General features: G+C 53.9%; 2 protein-coding genes across 2 annotated transcripts in view; one reads left to right on the forward strand and one right to left on the reverse strand.

The window, feature by feature from the left end:
* The window catches only part of ITPR3 (inositol 1,4,5-trisphosphate receptor type 3), a 77587-nt gene extending 61919 nt beyond the window's left edge, over positions 1-15668 (reverse strand). Inside the window, exons 1-2 of the mRNA XM_019660834.1 lie at positions 15334-15668; positions 1924-1994 (exon numbers count right to left, since the gene is read on the reverse strand). Coding sequence (XP_019516379.1) covers positions 1924-1994; positions 15334-15422 — 160 coding nt within the window. The 5' untranslated portion in view covers positions 15423-15668. The remainder of the gene's footprint in view (positions 1-1923; positions 1995-15333) is intronic.
* A 2356-nt stretch (positions 15669-18024) lies between these two features.
* Positions 18025-18879, forward strand: part of LOC109392408 (sorting nexin-6-like) — a 26670-nt gene continuing 25815 nt past the window's right edge. The window contains 3 exon segments of the mRNA XM_019660836.1: positions 18025-18157; positions 18276-18771; positions 18773-18866. Of these exon segments, the coding sequence (XP_019516381.1) occupies positions 18025-18157; positions 18276-18771; positions 18773-18866 (723 nt within the window).

Raw genomic sequence — 18879 nt, forward strand, 5'->3', positions numbered from 1 at the left:
TCTGCCCTGGCGCAGCCCACCCTCGGCACCCTCACCACTTTCTCTCTTACTAAGTTCTTCCCAAGGATTCACCTAAATCCCTCAACTAGAGCAGAAATCTGCCCCCCTCCCCATCAGCAGCTACTAAACTCTCCTATTTCTCGCTGCAGGGGACCCCCAAGGCCCCTTTCTCCACCCACTCATAACCTTCAGGACCCAGGGGCAGGCATGGTCAGAGCTGTCTCTCCAAGCAGAAGGCCTGCACCAGCACCTGAAACCCCCAGAACCTGGGCCCAGTGCCTTCAAGGCTGGGCTCCACCAGAGGACACTGGTGGGTCACATCAACAGGACCCAGAGCAGCCAGGCCTGAGAAAGGAGGCCGGGGCAGGAGGCAGCCTGAGGAGAAGGCCGATGCACAATTTATTCCTCACACGTATACAGGGCACCCACTATGGCAGACGCTGCAGGTAAAACAAAGTGAATAAACTAGACAGAAGTCCCTGTCCTGGTGGAGCTGACATTCTAGTGGGAGAGACCGATGATAAACAGGTAATTAAATTACATGCAGTATGTCAGATTTATGCCATGGAGAAAAGAAGGCTGGGGAGGGAGATTTGGGGGAAGAGCAATTTTATTTTGGGGGGATCAGATACTGTCCACTGAGGATATGAGACCTAAAGCCACTGACAGCATGAGCCATGAGGATATTTGGGGTAAGAACCTCGCAGGCAGGGGAACAAGTGCAAAGGTGCAGAGGTGGGGTCGTATGAGGAACAGCGGGGAGGCTGGTGTGGCTGGAAAGAAAAAGAGAGGGGCAAGGGGGAGGGAATGAGGTGAGAGAGGCAGCAGGTCAGACGGTACAGGGCAGAGGGGTCTCTGCTGGTGAGGACAGTCCAGTGCCAGAGGCAGTTCCCACACATCCACGCATTTCCCCTAAGACCCCCAAGCAAAGCCCCCATTCAGAGGCCCGTGATGGAAGCAAGAGGAGAACAGTGGACATGGTGGGGCCCCTATGCAGGCTGGGAGGAACCCCCCCATCTTCTCCACACTCCAATGGATGGGCAAGGCCCACAGCAGACAGCCAGCCAAGGAGGCCACAGGATTATCTTCAATCCCGCTTCCCTCCCAGCAACCCTCTGGAGGACAGCTAATCTCTCCCCAGAGGGGCAGCCACGTGGGCAGACAAGGCGGCAGTGGCCTGGCGTGTTCCTGCCTGCTCCCACCCTGCCTACCACGCCCAGGATCGTCTGTGTGACTCTCCCAGCCTCATCAGTAATCACAGTAACACCTTACTCTGGCTGGGCACAGTGACAGCAGGGAATCTTTTCATTCTCACAAGGGCCCTCCCACCTGAGAGGCGGAGCTGAGGAGCCCACTGACCACAGAGGACACAGAGGCCCTCAGGAGGAAGGCATTTGCTCACGGTCGTCGCTCAGCAGAGCCAGGTCTGGGCTCCACGGCTCTCTAGGGCAGGAGTCATCTACACCACATGGGGGTGAGGACACAACTGGGGTCAGGAGAAGGGACCGAGAGACCATCAGGTCCGATGCCCTCACCACACAGATGAGGAGTCAGCAGCACAGAGAAGGGCCTCCTAATGCCTGAGGGAATTCTCTTTTCCTCCCTGTTCCCTCAGAAAACGCCCAGTCATACAGACAAAGAAAGCCTTGTGGCTGGTGGGGAGTTCCAGGGAGAATGGGCCCCTGGCAAGAAATGGGTGTGCCCCTGAGATGTGGGGCGTGGCCCCCAGAAAATGAAGGGAGAAGTCACCAGTGCCAAGATGGCAGCAGTGCAAGCAGATGGGGGACCCACAGACAGCAGTCTGACCCAGCCCGTTAGGGCTCAATGCGGTTGAACGAGTTCAGTCCCAGGTCCAAGGCTCAGCAGCCTGGGGGAGGTGGGGGGGAGAGAGAGAGGAGTTTGCAGTGGGAGGGGAGGTCTTACCTCTGAACTTCTTAGGGGGGTTGTCCAGGTCCCCAGCTGCAGGCTCCACCACACAGCGGTCATCCACCAGCCTGGGGGACAAGGCAGCTCAGTCAGCGGGAGAAAAGAGACCCATCTCCTCACAGCACCCCTCAGTCAGGGCAGGGGATCCCAGGGCACCAGGGAGGCCGCCAAAGAAACCTCTCCATCACTGACAAACCCCTCACCATTGTCATGCCCTTTCCTGGCACCATGGTAAAAAGACAAGATCTCTTGGGGTGGGGATGGAGAGCCCTCCGAAAAAGCAGAGACACACCCAGCCCACCCTGACACCCTCATGTCCTGTGGGGGTCTGCTGTCCGTCTGGGTTGTCACCGACACTACAGATGTAACTCCTGTGATGGCCCTGAGACCCTGTTGCCCAGACCTGAAAGGGCAGTGGGTGATGGAGGATGGAGAGAGAAAGGGACTACGAGAGACAAAGTCAGAAAGAAAAACAAAGAGTGAGAGAGAGAGTCAGAGCATATAGGGAGGGAGGGACGGAGAGACAGAGAGAGAGGGAAAAGACAAATAGAGGCAGAAAGATAAATAGGACAAGAAACAGGCAGAGAGACTGGAGACAAATGGACACAGATGAGAGCGGCTTATGAGACACCGAACTAGGGGGACAAGCCTTTGGGTCTCAAAGACAGGACAATAAACCTTGTTACACCTGCCCATACTCAGGCCACATTTCATACTCTTCTCTTTGACCATCGTTAGGCCTGAAATTCCCCCTCTTACAGCCATGGCTGGGGTTAATCTTCAATCTCTGGAGGACATCCACCCATCCACCCACCAATCCATCCACCCATCCATCACCCACCTACCCACACATCCATTCATTCCATGCCTCTCAGCCTCTAGAATAAAGTAATAACGATAGCCCATCATTTCAGAGGCCAGGTCTCTATCTCAGCACTTCACAACTGCTACCTCTGAACTCTCACCAACTTACCACCCACCCCAAGGGGCTAGTCATTAGCACTACTTTACAAAGGAGAAAACTGGGTTTGAAAGTTAAACAATTTGCCTGCAGTCACAGAGCTCATTCTAAAGCCTCCTTCTGCTCCTCTCCTCCCTGGGCTGGCTAACCTGACCTCCACCCATTCCCTAACCAGCCTCGCACTGCCTTGCGCTAGCCATGCTAAACCTCCAGTTGATCCCAAGGTCCCTGGAGCTATCACCTCTACAGAAATGGTCCTGGCAGCCTGCAATGCCCTTCATGCCCAGCGCACCCTGGTTCCCCTCCCACCCCCAGACTTCCATTCTTTCTTCCACCCTCGGCCCTCCTACTCTGTGAAGCCTTCCTTGGCCAGTGCCTCCCCACCCTCTGGGCCCCCACCCCACCCACAGCACGTGGCCCTGGCCTCTCCTGCGGCCATGTCTCTTTCTACCGTGACTACTTCCCGTGTTGACACGGAGTTCCTTCGAGGTAGGGCCCTGTGTTTTCGCTTTGGCATCACCAGCGCTTGGCACAATGCAGCCCACAGTAATAACAATAGCAAATAGTATTTTGTTTCTAATGTTTTCATATCTTGTTTTTTAATTTTCTAAATCTACTTTGTGATTATTCGCATTTCACAGGCCGAGAAACCAGAGTAGGGAGAGGTTAAACAATCTGGCCAGGGACACGACTAGCGGGCAGCGGGGCTGGGCTCTGAAGCCAGGCTGTGCTGTGCTGTGTAGGGCCTGTGGGGCCGCGGTGACCTGGAGGGGAGATGGCCGCTTCTCTGCGAGGCCTTTCTCAGTCACCTTCCCTGTCCCCAGCCTCCAGGATTGGCTCTGTCCTTGGCCCTCTCCCCATCTCCATCTGCATTCACACCCTTGGTCATTTTGGTCATACTCATGGGGTTCAAAGTGCCACTTACATACACTCACCGATAATTCCCACACCCCTCTGCCATTCCCCTCTCCCCAAAATCCAGACTCATAGATCTCACTGCCTACTCCACATCTCCACTTAGCGGTCCACAGGCACCTCAAACTCTGTAGTTCAAAACTGAGCTCCTGGTCTTCCACTAAATGTGCTCCTCTTGAAGTTCTCGCCATCTGATGGCAACGCCATCCTTCCAATTGCGTGGGCCAAAAGCCCTGGACCAGTCATTGGCTCCTCTCTTCCACTCACTCCTCACACCTACTGTCAGGAAACCCTGTGGGCTCCATCTTCAAGATACGTGCAGACTCCGACCTCTTCTCATCACTGTCACCACCAGCTGGTCCCCACCAGCTCTCACCTGGATTTCAGTAACTGCCTCCTCATTGGTTCCTGATGACCCCCCTCACCACCACCACCACACAGCCTGTTCCCCACACAGCAACAGAGGCAAGTCAAATCAGAGCAGTGCTCTGCTCAGAACCCTAGAATCACTCATCTCAGAGTAAAAGCCAAGAACTCACAATGGCCTGAAAGACCCCACATAGTCCAACCCTCACCTCTCCGACCTCACCTTCTCCCCTTGCCCCTGAGTCCACTCTGCTCCAGACACAGCCCTCCTCCAGGCCCCTGAAAGCTTCCAGGACATCTGGCACTGCTTTTTCCCTCTGCCTGAAAACCTCTGCCCCTAGATACCCTCCTGGCTCCCTCCCTCACCTTCAGATTTTGGCTCAAATGACCCATCCCCCTGGACACTCTCCCCCCCCCGATCCTTTTTAAAATTGTAAATTGCTCTTTCCCACACTCCTTATCCACTTCCCTGTCTCACTGTTCTCCATAGCCTGCTATATATTTCACTTATTTATTTTGGACAGGAGATCCATGAGGACAAGGATGTGTCTGTTTTGCTCCCTGCAGTATCCCTAGCATCTAGACCATAGCCTGGTGCAGAGCAGGCACACATGAAAACATACTGAGTGAATTAATACACTTTACCAGCTGCTGAGGGAAGTAGTAAGAAGCAAAAGATAAGGTCCCTCCCTGCCTCACGGAGTTTAAAATCTCACTGGGAAGACAAGTCACATACTCAGAAGAGTTAATGATATAAGGAATCTGCATTGATGCCAACTGGTGGAACCAGCTGTGGATTTCCTCTGAATTCAGGGAAGGGAGAGGTCAGAGTTTTGCCAATCGACGTGTGAAAGAAGAGGCAGGAGCTATGCAGAGCCTTGAATAATTCATAGAATTTCCTGTAAAACATTAGTGAATCAGATTAGCTGGTTGTCTCTTAGCAAAGTCCTAAGGGAGGGGACCCAGGATGGATAACTTTTGGTGGCGGAGGGGAGAGAGTGTTGGCCCAAGCCTGGGACCTGGCACTGCCAGGGGTGCTGGGCAGCCACAAAGCAACATGGAAGTTGGTGCAGCTGAGGAGAGGCACCCATCTTGACCAGTGCACAAGTCTTTGTAGAGGCTCCTCCTCAGAGACTCCCTGTCAGAGGAGAAACCTATCCTTACCCCAGACCCCTCCACACCTTCCCTGGGAACTCCTTGTCTGGGTCACACGTGCAGGAAAAAGACATGCAAATTCAGATGCCTGGCATGCTTTTCCTAATCCCCTGGCACAAATCCACCTGGTCATTATGTGGATGTCCATGTGTCCTCGCCTACTCTGGCACAGCTTCTGAAGCCCTGATGCCTCCAACTCAGCCACTCTGCAGTGTCCAGGGATGGAGAAAGCACTTTGGGAGTGCAAACTGAAGGCATTTAGAGAAGGGGCGGGATTGCGGTGGGGGTGTGGGGGGCAGCCCATACATAGCCTCCAGGAGGAGAATTTCAAACAAGGTTGAGAAGGAAACATCCCAGACCCACAGCCAAGAGGGGATAGGAACGGTCTGTATGAGGGGCCAGAACAGAGAAGCAAACCAGGTGGGAGGATAAGAAAGGGAGGGGGGCTCCCCAGGAAAGCAAGGTCAGTGGATGGGACTTTCAGGGGTTTCTCCCAGCTCTGACATTACACACCCCAGTCCTCCACACGTGGGTCCCCATCTAGCAGAATCAACATGGCCTGCAAACTCGGCTACGCTCTGTAACCTTCCCCAAGAAGGTTACACCTTTAGGGGTGGCACCTTGGGTCTTTTTATTTCACATTTGGTTCTTAGGGCAGCCCCCACCCCACCTTAGCCTGTAGGCAAAGAAGGCCATCTGCAGCATGTTTGGAGTCCCAAATGTCCCCAAGTGCCCCTTCAAAGCCTCTCCTCCATTCCTCTGTACACACTCATTAGGACTGAGGCATCCCACGAAGGTGTGTTATCAGGCGGGGGAGGGTGGAGAGGCGTGGAGGGGTGTTGCACAAAGCCATTAACAGGGTAAGCAGGGAAGCCCTTATCAGATGGGCTGCAGGTAGACCTGGGGCCAGAGGGAGGCCCGAGGCTGGGACACCAGATGGGTAAGTTTTGATGTCGGAGGGGCCTCGGAGGGCGAGGCCGGGACCCTTGTTCTCAGCGGACCCGTGTGGGGGGAGCGGCTGTGTGGTGGCCGCCGAGCGCGCCCCCAGACCCGCCCCCGGACGACGCACAGAGGACACTGGGCGCCGCCCCCGCCTCCTACAACAGCCTCCTACAACAGAGCGAAACTCGCCCGTGCAGCCGTCGCCCCGGCCTGCCTCTGACAGCAAGCCGCGTCCGGGACGCTGGGCCACCGCCAGAGGCGCCCGGGGGCGGGGCAGGCGACGTGCCACCTGCGCGCGCACTTTCCTCCCCTCTAGGGCTTGGCTGTCTGCGAAAGGCCGCCCCCAGGGGACCCCTCACCACCTTGTGGCATCCATGTCCCAGGCCCAAGCCCACCCCCCTCCCTCATGTTTATTAAACTAGCCCGGCACAGGTGCCAGGCTTCAGGAAACGCACCTGGCTTGCTGTAACAGGACCCGAGCTCTCTAGGGGGAGGTGGCTGCGTCGCTTCACTCTCCCGTTTCCTGAGCGCCTCCGCCTCCGCCCAAGAACCTGTGAGCCCACCGATCTCACTATCCCACCTCTGCGCCTTGCACGCGCTGAAGCCCCATTCAGTCCCGCCATCTTCAAGGCCGTGCTTATTAAACTCTTGCCGAGTTCCCGGTCCATTCTCACCACAGACATAACCCCTCATCTAAAGGCAGGTGGCACACCAGCCTTGATTGCATTACAAAAACTGACCCTCCAATGTGTGGAATACATTATAATTTATAAATCATTTTTTCATCCCTCATGCCATTCTTACCACAGTCCAGTATGAGGTTCAGAAAGTAGAAGGTACCCGGGAACATATACAACCCAGGCCACCATCCATTCAACAAAACCTTCCTCGGAGCAGATTATGTGCTGGGTATGGTCCCCACCCTCAAGAAGCTGTTACCCACTATGCTGAGGACAGGAGCTACGTCCTACACCCTTGCATTCCCACCCCCCTTGCAGGACCCTCAGAGGAACTGGTTGACAACTGCTCCAGAAGGGTGTGGAGGGCACTGTCCCTGAAATGCCCATGGGGTCTGCACCCAAGACTTTGGTCTGAGGGAGAGAGAAGGGCAGATGTATGCAGGAACTGGGTGGCCCCATTCTGCTCAGGCTGGACTTTGAGATCCAGGTGGGAGCCAAGGCAGTGGGGCGGGTTAGTGCTGTCTGGAAAGATTAGATAAGAAGGAGAAGGAAGGAGTGAGCTAGGAGTGGGGTGGGTAACTATCAGACGGGGCAGAATCAGAGCCTGCAGCGGCCAGGCCCCCGGCCGAACAGCCACTGGAGGAGGAATCACAGACTGGGCAAATGCCGGAGGGACTCTAGACAGCCCCTCCCCAATCCAGCTCAGAACTGAGGCATGGAGAGGGAAAAGGAGCAGTGCAGGTCACACACGTTAGAGAAGCAGCCAGCTCCAGACCCCCAGGTTCCTGGCTCCCGGCCCAGGGCACTGGCCACCACCTCACAGGTCTAGGACAAAGCCAAGGAAGGACACTCCCTATGCAGGCACTGCCAGACCACAGGGATTGGCTGGTGGTAGATGGGGGGCCTTAAGAGTCCTCTTCCCTAGATACCCAAAGCACACCCACTAGATGGGAGTGGAGAAGAATACTGGGAGAGGAAGCCAGGTTCACTAGCTGGGAACCCTGGCTCTTCAGGAAAAAAAATTCAGTTCAGCAGCCCTGCACAAAAAACCCATTTATTTAACTAACCTCTACTATCTTTCTTTACTAAGGATCCACCTTGTGCTACCCAAGGGACCACACTGTATATGGAGTTTCAAAACAAGCATGCCTCCTCCCTTCAGAGAGCTTAAGCCTAGAAAGGACAGTAAGCCACCCACTCAGAGAACCCCCAGAAGTCTCACCAGGGAGGAGTGGAGTTAGCAAAAATAACTGAACTTGGCCCAATAGAAATAAAGGTCCCTGGCTAGTGTGCAAGCCTTCAGGTAACTGAATTTCTGACTCTCAGGATTGGCTGGGCTCTAGTAAGTCCTGGGGTCTCAACAGGGCTGCTGGGAGCATGAGAAGACACATCTGTTAGATCAAGGAGAAGACGGACAGAGAGCAGGAGAGTCAAGAGGGAAAGCTGCAACAGAGAAGGGGCACAACCAGGGGCCGCCCAGCCAGCCCTCGCCTCACACCTTGGCCTTGCCAGGTCCAGGCTTTTCTCCTGGCCTCCACAACCCGGAACTGGACTCTCAGCCAGTCCTACTTGACATAGTAACTGAGGCTATAGGTGCCTCAGCAGGACAGGCCCTGAGGCCCACCCTGCCCAGCTCCAGGTCTCCACAGAGCTCTCTGGGAAGCTGCAGCAAAAGCAGTCCTCACAAATCCAGAAAGTGGGTTTTGTGAGAACAACTAACCTGTCTCAGGCACTCAGTATCATGGTGGGAAAGAAACGGGCGGGGGGCAGAGCACTGTTTTAGATTCAAGGAGATTTCATTAAGAGGCATAAGAATTAAATGTAACATGTGGACCTTGATTGGATCCTGAATTAAAGAAACCAGTGGTCAAAGACAGACTGGGGACAATGGGGCACATCTGACTGGTCATTGGGTGCTGTTAGGAAATTATTAATTGTTGTGCTAACGGTATTATGGATACATAGGAACATATCCTTATTTCTTAGAGATGCAGAATGAAGTGTTTAGAGGTAAAAACATACGCTGTATGTAATTTACCATAAAACACTTCAGCAAAAAAGAGATGTAGCAAATATGGAAAAATGAGGACAATTATTAAATCTAAGACATGAGCATATGAGTGTTCTAACTAGTTCTCTCTACTTTTCCTGAATTATAGTCACGCATCAGGCTGGTGGTGACGGGCCAAAGTGACAGCGTAGGTAAGGCCAGCACTACTGACTGTAAAAGCTCTATAAAGCCTACCCATTGCCATCAGCAGCAGTGTCTCTGAGGTCCAGACTTAATTCTCCCTCCCATGACCTATAGCACCCATTCTACACTCACCCTGGAGAAGACGGCTCTCCTGCAGACTGGAGGAAAGGGGTGATGGCTGGCTGACTGAGTGATTTGCAAAGCAAATGTACACAGGTGTCTCCCAGAGCACCTGCAGCTGCCCCCAGGCTGAGATTTATGATCCCCACCTCTCCTGGCTTTGCCCACCTGCCAGCCAAAATACTTTACCCACCTTCACTCACCCCTGTGAGCATTCTACTCCCCCGCTCAGTCTCCTGCAAGGTGTCCATCCAGCCTGCCCAAGTGGAAACCCCCCTACAGTGTGCCCTCCCCCAGCCCAGTCCCACACCCTGGGCTCACTGTTGTCAAGGCCCAGCTTCATTTCTGCCCCCGCAGCCCTGGTGTGAAAGGCCCTGCAGCCTCCAATCTGAGGATCCCTGCTATGTGACCTCAGGAAAGTCGTTTAGCTTCACTAAGCCAGGGGTCCTCACTGCAGGTACAAATGCTGGGTACCATTGCCACTCCTGGCATGACCTGCGTGACACACTCAGGAGGGCTCAGGGCTCATGTGGGATGAACTCAGTGGAGATTTGGGCTCTGCTCTCCTCCTCTCCCCCCAGGTCTCCTTCCCTCCTCTCTCACAGCCCCCACTTCCAGGGAAGAGCACCCCAGCTCCACATAGCGTGAAGCAGGGAGAGCAGGCCTGGGTCTGGCCAGCAGGGACTCCAGGGGTGTGCTCAGGAGTAATCGAAACCCAGAAACCTCCCCCTAAGCTGAGAGCAGAAAGCTGGTATGGCCCCACCCTAAAATCCAGTAAGTACATCACCCCACCCCCAGCCCCAGACAGGGCCCCACCCACCCCATAGCCCCACTGGGCCAAGAGGGGAGGGGATGTGGGGTCAGGAATGTAGGGCAGGGCCGAGTGAGAGTAAGTGGCTACAGCGGGTTGAGGTGTAGTCTATAGCCTGGGTCCCTGGAGTGTCAGGGTGGGATCTAGGGGATGACTGTGTCCCCACAAGGCCCCTCTGGCCACTTCCCCCTCCCCACGACGGCCACCACATCTAACCTCCAGGATAGAGGCTGCTCTTACTCCCTACACCCTAGTACGCTGCTCTCAAACTTGTCACATAAACTGGGCCATACGCCCTGGATGGAGCACAGGGTTCCCCATTTCCACCACCTCCACCGCCAGGGAAACAAGCAAAATGAGAGAAAACCTGTGAGATAAAAGATGTGCCTTCCCTTTGATCTCAGAATTCCACTTCTGGGAATTTATCCTGAGAGGATAACTGGACAAGTGTTCGGGCATGCATGGACTAGGATCCTAGTTCAGCGTCGATTGTCTGTAATGGCAAACATTTAAAAACAACCTGAATGCCCAATACTAGAGTTACTTAAATAAATTCAGGTACATCATAAGGGGATGCACAATGTGTTGGCATGGGAAAATACAGCTTAATGTATCCCCCCCCAGAAAAAAAACAAGATGCAAAGCCCTCTGTGCAGTTTGATATCATTCTGTAAACATTTATTTGTGTAGGTAAAAGGGCTAGAAGGTCCACATATAGAATGTGAATATAAGCTCACAGTGGTATTGCAGATAATTTTTATTTGAATTTTCTAGGTTTACTCCATCAAGCAGATATTGTATTTTAATCAGAAAAAAAATATATGTATTTTCCAAAAATGAGTTGCATGGATTGGCTCAGCGGAGGCCAAGACCCTGCCGTGGGGCACAGGACAGGGATAGTCCAACATTTCATTCCAGTGAAATCACAATTAAATGAAAGCCAAGGGCAGGTGTGAAATCTGCTCTGAGGGAATGTGGTCTGCACGTGTGCCCCCTCCTGGAATTACATGTGTCTCAGAGACTTAAGGCTCAAAGGGCCCTGACAGACCATCTCTCCCAGCTCCCCACTGTGCAGACTAGAACAGGCTCAAACTCTGTCTCAGTTACTACTGATTTCCTAGTCACTAGAACAGTGACACATAGTAAGTGCTCAATAAATTCAATGGTTTAATGGAGCCTGACGAAAGCTGAGAGATGGGCTCTCTGGATCAAAGGGCAGGCAAACCCAACAGGTAGGCTTCCTCACAGCTGTCAGCCTAGGGGGCTCTCAGATCAGGGATCCCAAGCCCAGGCACACATTAAAATCACCTGGAGAGATTTTAAACAATCCAACCCTCAGCCCCCAGTCCTAGAAATGTTGATACAGTTGGTCTGACATGGGACTTGGGAGCTGGAATTTTTTTTAAATACCCCAGGGGATTCTCAGGTGCAAACAGGGCACCTTAGGGGACATCCAGTCTGAAGGAAACATACTCTGAGAAAGCAGGGCCTCACCAAAATCACCCAGCAAGTTAGTGACAAAGCAGGAGAGCCATTGAGTTGTTACGTGCCATTGAGTCAGCTCTGACCCCTGGAAATCCTACAAATGACTGATGTCCACACGGTCCTGTCCTCAACAGCTCCTCAGTTGCTGCAGACTCACACCCATGGCTCTTAAGGGGTCAATCCATTTTGTAGGTGGTCTTTCTCGTTTCCTGCTGCCTTCCATTCTTCCCAGCATTACTGTCCTTTCCAAAGAACTCTGCCTTCCACATTTTCTAGGTCCTGACCTCCAGTGCCCACCCTCCTGGGGAAGTGGGTAAGGCTGCAAGATGGACAGGGAGTCCCGGGAGAGGGAGGAGAGGCCTTATGTGATCCCTGTGATTACCTAGCCCTGGGTGATACAAGTCCAGAGGCCCTGAGAGCCGCCAAATGGTGCTCCAAGGCCCAGGTGTGGGGGAACAGAGGCACCGTGACAAATGTTGGGAGCTCCGCTTCAAGAGCAGTTCACCTGCACTCCCCACCTTACCCCCTGGGGTCTGGGGGCCACCCTTCTGGGGCACTCAAAGAGGTCTTCAAGGGATTGGATGTGAGGCTTGGAGGGGCCCACACTGCACACTCAGGGCTAGTTCCTGCAGCCACTGGCCTGGAGCCACAGTAAAGCCTCTACCTTTCGCTGGCTCCAGCAGCTGCTCCAGCCCTGGCTTCTGCTACCTCCCACCCGGGGTGAGGGACGAGGCAGGGGCCCTGGCCACGCTCTCCTGCCAAGAACAGGCGTGGGCCTGCTTTCCCTTTCCAGCCAAGGTCTTGAGCTGCTCCAGCATCCACTCCCCAGACCCCTCCCGTCCTTCCAACCTGGAGTTAATGTACAATCTTCATCCAGAGCTCTAATTATCCAGGAGGCTCTAAATGGCCTCCTCCACTTGGCCCTGCAGAGCCTGGCCGGAATCCGAAGGCCACCCTAGGCTCCCTCCTCCACCACTGCCCCCCACCTTCCCACCTCCCAGCTGAACCAACCCCTCTGCCCTCCAAGATCACCTCAGTCCCCAACATATTCATTTCATCCAGCCCTTACTGGGCACCTCTTGGACACCAAGCATTGGGCTAGCCTGGGAACTCAGTCAAATCAGCCTCCAGGGTTCACAGACACGGGCACCAACAGCCAGGTGGAGGCCAAGGGGGCCAGAGTTGAAGGTGGGGGCAGAGAGGTCCTGGCAAGGATGGAGCAGAGAATCACTTAGAGAATCTCACCCTCTAAGGCACCAAATCCCCTGGGGGTCAGCGTGCACATTCTGATTCAGCAGGACAGGCAGGAGTGTGAGATTCTGTTTTTCTAACAAGCTTCTAGGTGATGCTGATGTTGCTGGACCGAGGACTAGGCTCTGAGGAGCGATGCCTTACAGTGCTTGCCCACATTCTTTCACTGACTCTAAGTTCTGAGAAGTTAGGACACACAGCTCCCTTATTCACCACCTAGTCCCCAGTGCCTGTGGACACGCGGAGTGGATGAATGGTGCAATTAATCAGTTAATCCTGGCAATGTGCCCAGCCCTACAGAGAAACCTCCAACTAATTGTAAAACAACACAGTTAACACCAGAGGGGAGTTTGTACAAAGCAGTGCAAAGCACAGAGGGAAAAGGGTTAATTCTGCTGGGTTGAAGAGAGGGTTGGCTCTCAAAAGATGCCATTTTGCACTTGGTCTTAGATTTAGAAGGTGGGTCAGATTTACCTAGGTAGAAACCTGCTGAAGGGCAGGCAGCACAGGAGCAAAGGTAAAGAGACTGTGAGAGTGTGGGGTAGGTTCCAGGAACTGGGAGCTGTGTGGTGCACCTAGGGGCAGGAGTATGAGAGGAGGTGGGAAAAGCCTGAAAATTAAATTGGGGCCAGCACATGCTGGTATTAGAATGCCAGGCTGAGAGGGTGGGCATCCATCAGTGGAAAGTCAGGAGCTATAAGAGGTGTTTGCACAGAGTACCAGCACCCTGGAGTAGAGGGGGCTCTCAGAGATCACTGGGTCCAGCCCTCAGCTCAAACTGGATTGGAAGAAGCAATTTCCTGGGGCAGGAAGGGCCAAGGCAGGAGGGAGTTATGTTAGGAAGCAACAGGGAGAATCGTTGAGGGGTGAGGCCTCTGGGGAGGGCAGAGAAAGACATTTCCCATGATTCAGCTAGATCTCGCAGGTGCTTAAAACCACCTACTGTGTGCTCAGCCTTGAGCCAGGCACAAAGCAACAGAGAAAAATGTCATTTCCCAACAGCCTCCAGTGCTGTTCAGACACTAGGACAGGGGCTTCCTCCATCCGCCCCATGTCCCCCACAGCCCCTACAATCTCTCCTACTTCCCTCAGCATTATTTGAGGTGTTTTCTGTGTGCCTACTATGTGCAGGCCCTTGTCTCAAGAAGCAGGCCTGGTCAGAGGGGTAGCCAGGGCCCTGATCATTGCTAGGACAGAGGGCATGCCCACATGTGCTTCCCCCATCTTTAGAGGAACTGGGCAAGAGAAGTCAGATTTAATGGGGGAGGGGAATGAGAGAGGCCTGGAGGGTGCTAAGATAAGCAGAGCAGGGTCTGCTGGAATTCCTACAGTCCCCTGCCAGCAAAGCCAGCCCTCCAACCCCCATAGTCCTGCAGGATTCCCTTTGCTACGGGACAAAAGCTAAACCCCCAACAACCCTGGGAGACACCAAAGGAGCCAGGTGTCTCCCACCTCCAAGCTCAGGGTGAGACAGGCCAGGTACAGAGTCAGTCTTGGGCTGAGGGTGCTGGGGGCTGTCTTCCAAAACCCCCAGAGGCACCTGGTGGCTCACTGGTGTCCAGAGGAGTAGGGTCAGCAGAGGAGAGTGGGTTTATCCTAAAGGGCAGCTGTGGGTGGTTGGGAGGATGAGACAACTTAACACAAGTCTCCAGGCTGAATATGGAATAAAGGTAGCAGGCCCTGCCCTTGGGCCTGGCTGGAGAGGTGGAGAAATCACTCTACCCCCACCCCAACCCCAGCCTCAGCGACTCAGCAGCAACTGCTCCTCTGAAGAGAACCCATTCCCTTTGCCCAATTCCTCTCCTGCCCTATCTCTGCTTCTGGCCTGGCCCTCTCCAGGCAACTTGAATTGATTCCCTGTTTATCCAGCCCAGACCTTGGGGGGTGGCGGCCAGAATTAATTAATGTTTGTAAAGTGCTCCAGAGATTCTGGGACCAGGGACCCAGGGGCGCCAGATGAGCTGCGCAGGAAATTGACAGGGAGAGGCGGGGAGGAGGGGGGCAGCCGGCCAGGACCTGGGATGCCTGGAAGAGGAGACACTCCTACTACAGGGGGCAGGGCAGTGAAGAGCTACGAGGAAAACGTGCAACCTCTCAAAGGTGCGACAGGTCCCTAACTAGAGGATTCCAGGCTCCAGGCTGAGCCTACCCACCCCACAGCTCCGCCCCATCCCCAGAGCTGGTCAAGTCCAGCCCGGATGCCTTTCCCCAACTCAGGCCCCAGGCACCCACCTGCCCCCGCCCTGGGACCACCTGCAGAGGAAGTCTCTCCGCCCTATCTGAAGGAAGGCGAGCGCACCAGGGTGGAGACTTCGCAGAGGAGGGCGCCTCCTGCCAACTTCTGCAGGGCACCGACTCCTACCTGGGCAAACATTTAACTTCCTTTCTCTAAAAGCAGGAGGCGAGTCGTTCCCCCGCTCCTTGAAGCTGGGGACGTCCGGGTCCTCTATCGGGGGGCGGGCGGCAGGATGCATGCAACTAGCACCAGGGCCCAGTGAGCCCACCCCCACGAACTCGGTTCACTCACCCCAAAGTGCTGATGAAGCCATTGACGGAGCCCTCGGCGTACAGGGAGACGATGTCTCCGATGTGAAGAAAGCTGGACATCTCGCTCATGGCTGCGGCCCTCGGGGCGGTGGAAGCACCCAGGGGTGCGCGGCCGGACTCGGTGCAGAGAACGGAGATGACCGAGAGGGCGAAGAGGGGCACGTCTTCACCTCGAAGCAGGGCACACGGCGCGGCCGGGGCGGGCTAGCGGCCACCGGAGCGGAAGGCGGCGCGGCGTGGCCAGGAGCCGGCGGTGAGGAGGTGGCCACGTCTTGGCGCGCCCGCCGCCCGCCCGCCGACCCGGCCCGCGCGTACCTGCAGCATAGAAGGAGCAGGAAGTCTGGGGCCGTCACACACGCATGCAAATCCCGCCCGGGAGGCGGGGAAGCCACACCCCAGCCGCCCCCACCCCCCCCGCACCCTGCGCGGCCCGCCCCGGGCACCCACGTGCACTGGCCCGCCTCCCGTGCCCTGCGCCCCCTGCGTGTCCCGGCCCGGCCTCCGGGACGGAACTCCGAGGAGTCCTGGGTTCCAGCAAGCTCCCCTGGACGGATTTCCAGTTCCCGGGCACCGCCACCCCGGGAGGCCCAGCCGTAGTGGGGACTGGCCGCCCTCAGGGTTCCCTGGACCATCTACTCCTCGGGTCGCTGGTCGCTGGTGTGAGCCGCGCGCGGAGGACCCGGTAGCGCCCTGGCCGCGGCCGCCCTCCGGCCACCGCGTGGTCTCGGCGCCCAGAGGCGCACTCATTCCTTCGCGGCACAAATCGAGATTCATTTTTCTCAACATGAAAAGCCTTTTCATTGCACAATAGAAAGTGCTCGGACTTCGAGGGGAAATGAAGCAATGGGGTGGGTTTTGTTTTTTCTCTCCGCATTCCTGTGTACAAAGAGATCCAACTTCCGAATCAGTTCAGCCTCTCCCTCTCCAGGAGTTGGCTCCAAAACTCTTAGCTCTTTCCGTCTTTCTTTTTAAAAAGGGAGGAGGGGCGCGGGGGCGAAAGCTACCTTGGCTAGTTAATAGCGCACCTTGCCAACAATGACAAGGCTGGTGCCGGCCTCTGGGAGTGACCTGCTGCTTTGTCGCCGCCAAGGTCTGGCTTACGAAGTCCTGCCCTCAAACTCACGTAGTCAGCTCGCCTACTTTCTGTTCTGTTCCCGGGTGTTTGGGTGTTTGCTTCCTAGTCCTTTTATTCAAACTCCTGGCATACAGTGTCCACTGCCACCCGCATTCAATCACATTTACTTCCTTCCGAGCCCCCCCACCCCGACTTCCTGGGAAGGGGGAGACTTGTCCCTGGGAGAAAGGGAGGAGGAGGGACTGGAAGACTGCAGAAGGAAGAAGAGACCCGGGAGGGGTGAGGCAGCTAAGAGCAGAGAGACAGCTGCTGATGCAGGGGGAGGGAGAGAAGATTCCCTGGGGGTGTGGCTGTCTCACAAAGACCCCTAGAATGTGGGAGGAGGAACACCTCCAGAATTGCTGAGTTGAATGTTCTGCAGTTTTTTCACCAGGACTCGCAGTAACAAGTAAGTTTTACATCAGACCAGTCCACACCTTCATCTATATATAAACAAAACAATAGTTTCACAAAACAATACTTACCCTTATGACCTGTGATGCACTCTGATATTTTCTGTTCTATTTCAGTGTTTTGCTTACTTTTTTAATACCGATTGTGACCCACTAAATTGCTTTTTCAAATGTACCAAATGAGTTGTAAACTGCAATTTGAAAAACCTCATCCAGACCACTGCCGAAAAGAACTGCCCAAAGCCCACAGAAGGAACGCCAAACCTCAAGGTCACACAGCAGGTTCGTGGCAACTAGAGCCCAAAGCCGGGCCCCTGACTCTTAGTCCAGTGCTCTTCTCTCCACTACCCCACACTGAACTGGAGCTCCAGATGTCCGGACACCCCCAGAGCCCTGCTGGAAAGGGCCAGCCCCTGGAACAGTCTCGCTAGCTCCCAGAAGTCGCTTCCATTGACTTCCTGGTAGATAGAAAGAAACATATGCATTCATTCCATAAGCATGTATTGAAGGCCTACAATGTGCCAGGCCTCTGCTGGGCACCAGATTCTGATCAAGCCACCAGCCCCAGCCCAACTGTCTTTTGTACTTCCCCAGACAGCAAGGATGAAGAAAGACATTCTGGAAATACCCTCTCCAGTGGCCAGACTCAGGACACATGCCTTCCTTGCCCCAGCCGTATCCAGAAAGTCCATGTCCTTCCTCTCCTGAGACTCAAAAGATGGTTCCATAACCCAGCCAAGGTCTCACGGCCAAGAAGGGGAGGTCAGGCCTATCTCACCCAAAGCACATACTGTTGCTTCTCCCTCTACCCCCAACCTGGGAGTGCTCTGAGCCTCTGTCCCTCCACCAACCAAGAGGACTCGGAGCAGGGAGCATAACTCCCATCCGACTGAGAAGTCCTCATCAGGACACCACTGTCAGCCTCCCACCATGCCCACTGCTTCTAGGTATTTTTCTGTAACGTAAGGTCCATGCTGTGTTTCCAGAGGAGCCAACCCTGGGCTCTAGGCCCTGGTCACCTGTTTCTGCCAAATCAACTGCACTGTAAGTTCATTTATATATATGAGCCCTGAGTTAGAGTTTGTTCAAAGAAAGTTTCAGTGGGTTAAAAAAAGAGTTTAAAGGCCCTCGCCTCTGAGTAGCCATGATGGAAGACCTGGATGACGGCCCCGACTTCCTCTCAGAAGAGGACCACGGACTTAAAGCAATAAATGTAAATCTTCAAAGTGATGCTGCTCTGCAGGTGGACATTTCTGATGCTCTTAGCGAAAGAGAAAGTAAAATTCACTGTTCACACAAAGAGTTCGTTGCCAAATTTAACACAAAATGAGTTTTCCGTTGTTTGACAACATGAGGAATTTATCTGGCTTCATGATTCCTTCGTTGAAAATGAAGACTATGCAGGTTACGCTATCCCACCAGCACCACCAAGACCTGATTTTGATGCTTCAAGGGAAAATCTACAAAAGCTGGGAGAAGGAGAAGGGTCCATGACGAAGGAGGAATTCACAAAGATGAAACAGGAACTGGAAGCTGGATATCTGGCAATATTCAAGAAGACTGTTGCAATGCATGAGGTATTTCTGTGTTGTGTGGCAGCACATCCTATTTTAAGGAAAGATTTAAATTTCCATGTCTTCTTGGAATATAATCAAGATTTAAGTATGCAAGGGAAAAATAAAAAAGAGAAACTTGAAGGTTTCTTTAAAAATATGGTTAAATCAGCAGATGGAGTAATTGTTTCAGGAGTAAAGGATGTGGACGATTTCTTTGAGCATGAACAAACATTCCTTCTAGAATATCATAACCGAGGTAAGGATGCATTTGCTAAATCTGATAGGATGACAAGATCCCACAAAAGTGCTGCAGATGATTACAATAGAATTGGTTCTTCATGCTTTAGGAACTCAGGATTCTACAGATATATGCAAGTTTTTTCTCAAAGTTTCAGAACTGTTTGATAAAACAAGAAAAATAAAAGCACAAGTGTCTGCTAATG

This window comes from Hipposideros armiger, unplaced genomic scaffold (genome assembly GCF_001890085.2).
Source record: "Hipposideros armiger isolate ML-2016 unplaced genomic scaffold, ASM189008v1 scaffold_331, whole genome shotgun sequence".
Classification (NCBI taxonomy): Eukaryota; Metazoa; Chordata; class Mammalia; order Chiroptera; family Hipposideridae; genus Hipposideros; species Hipposideros armiger.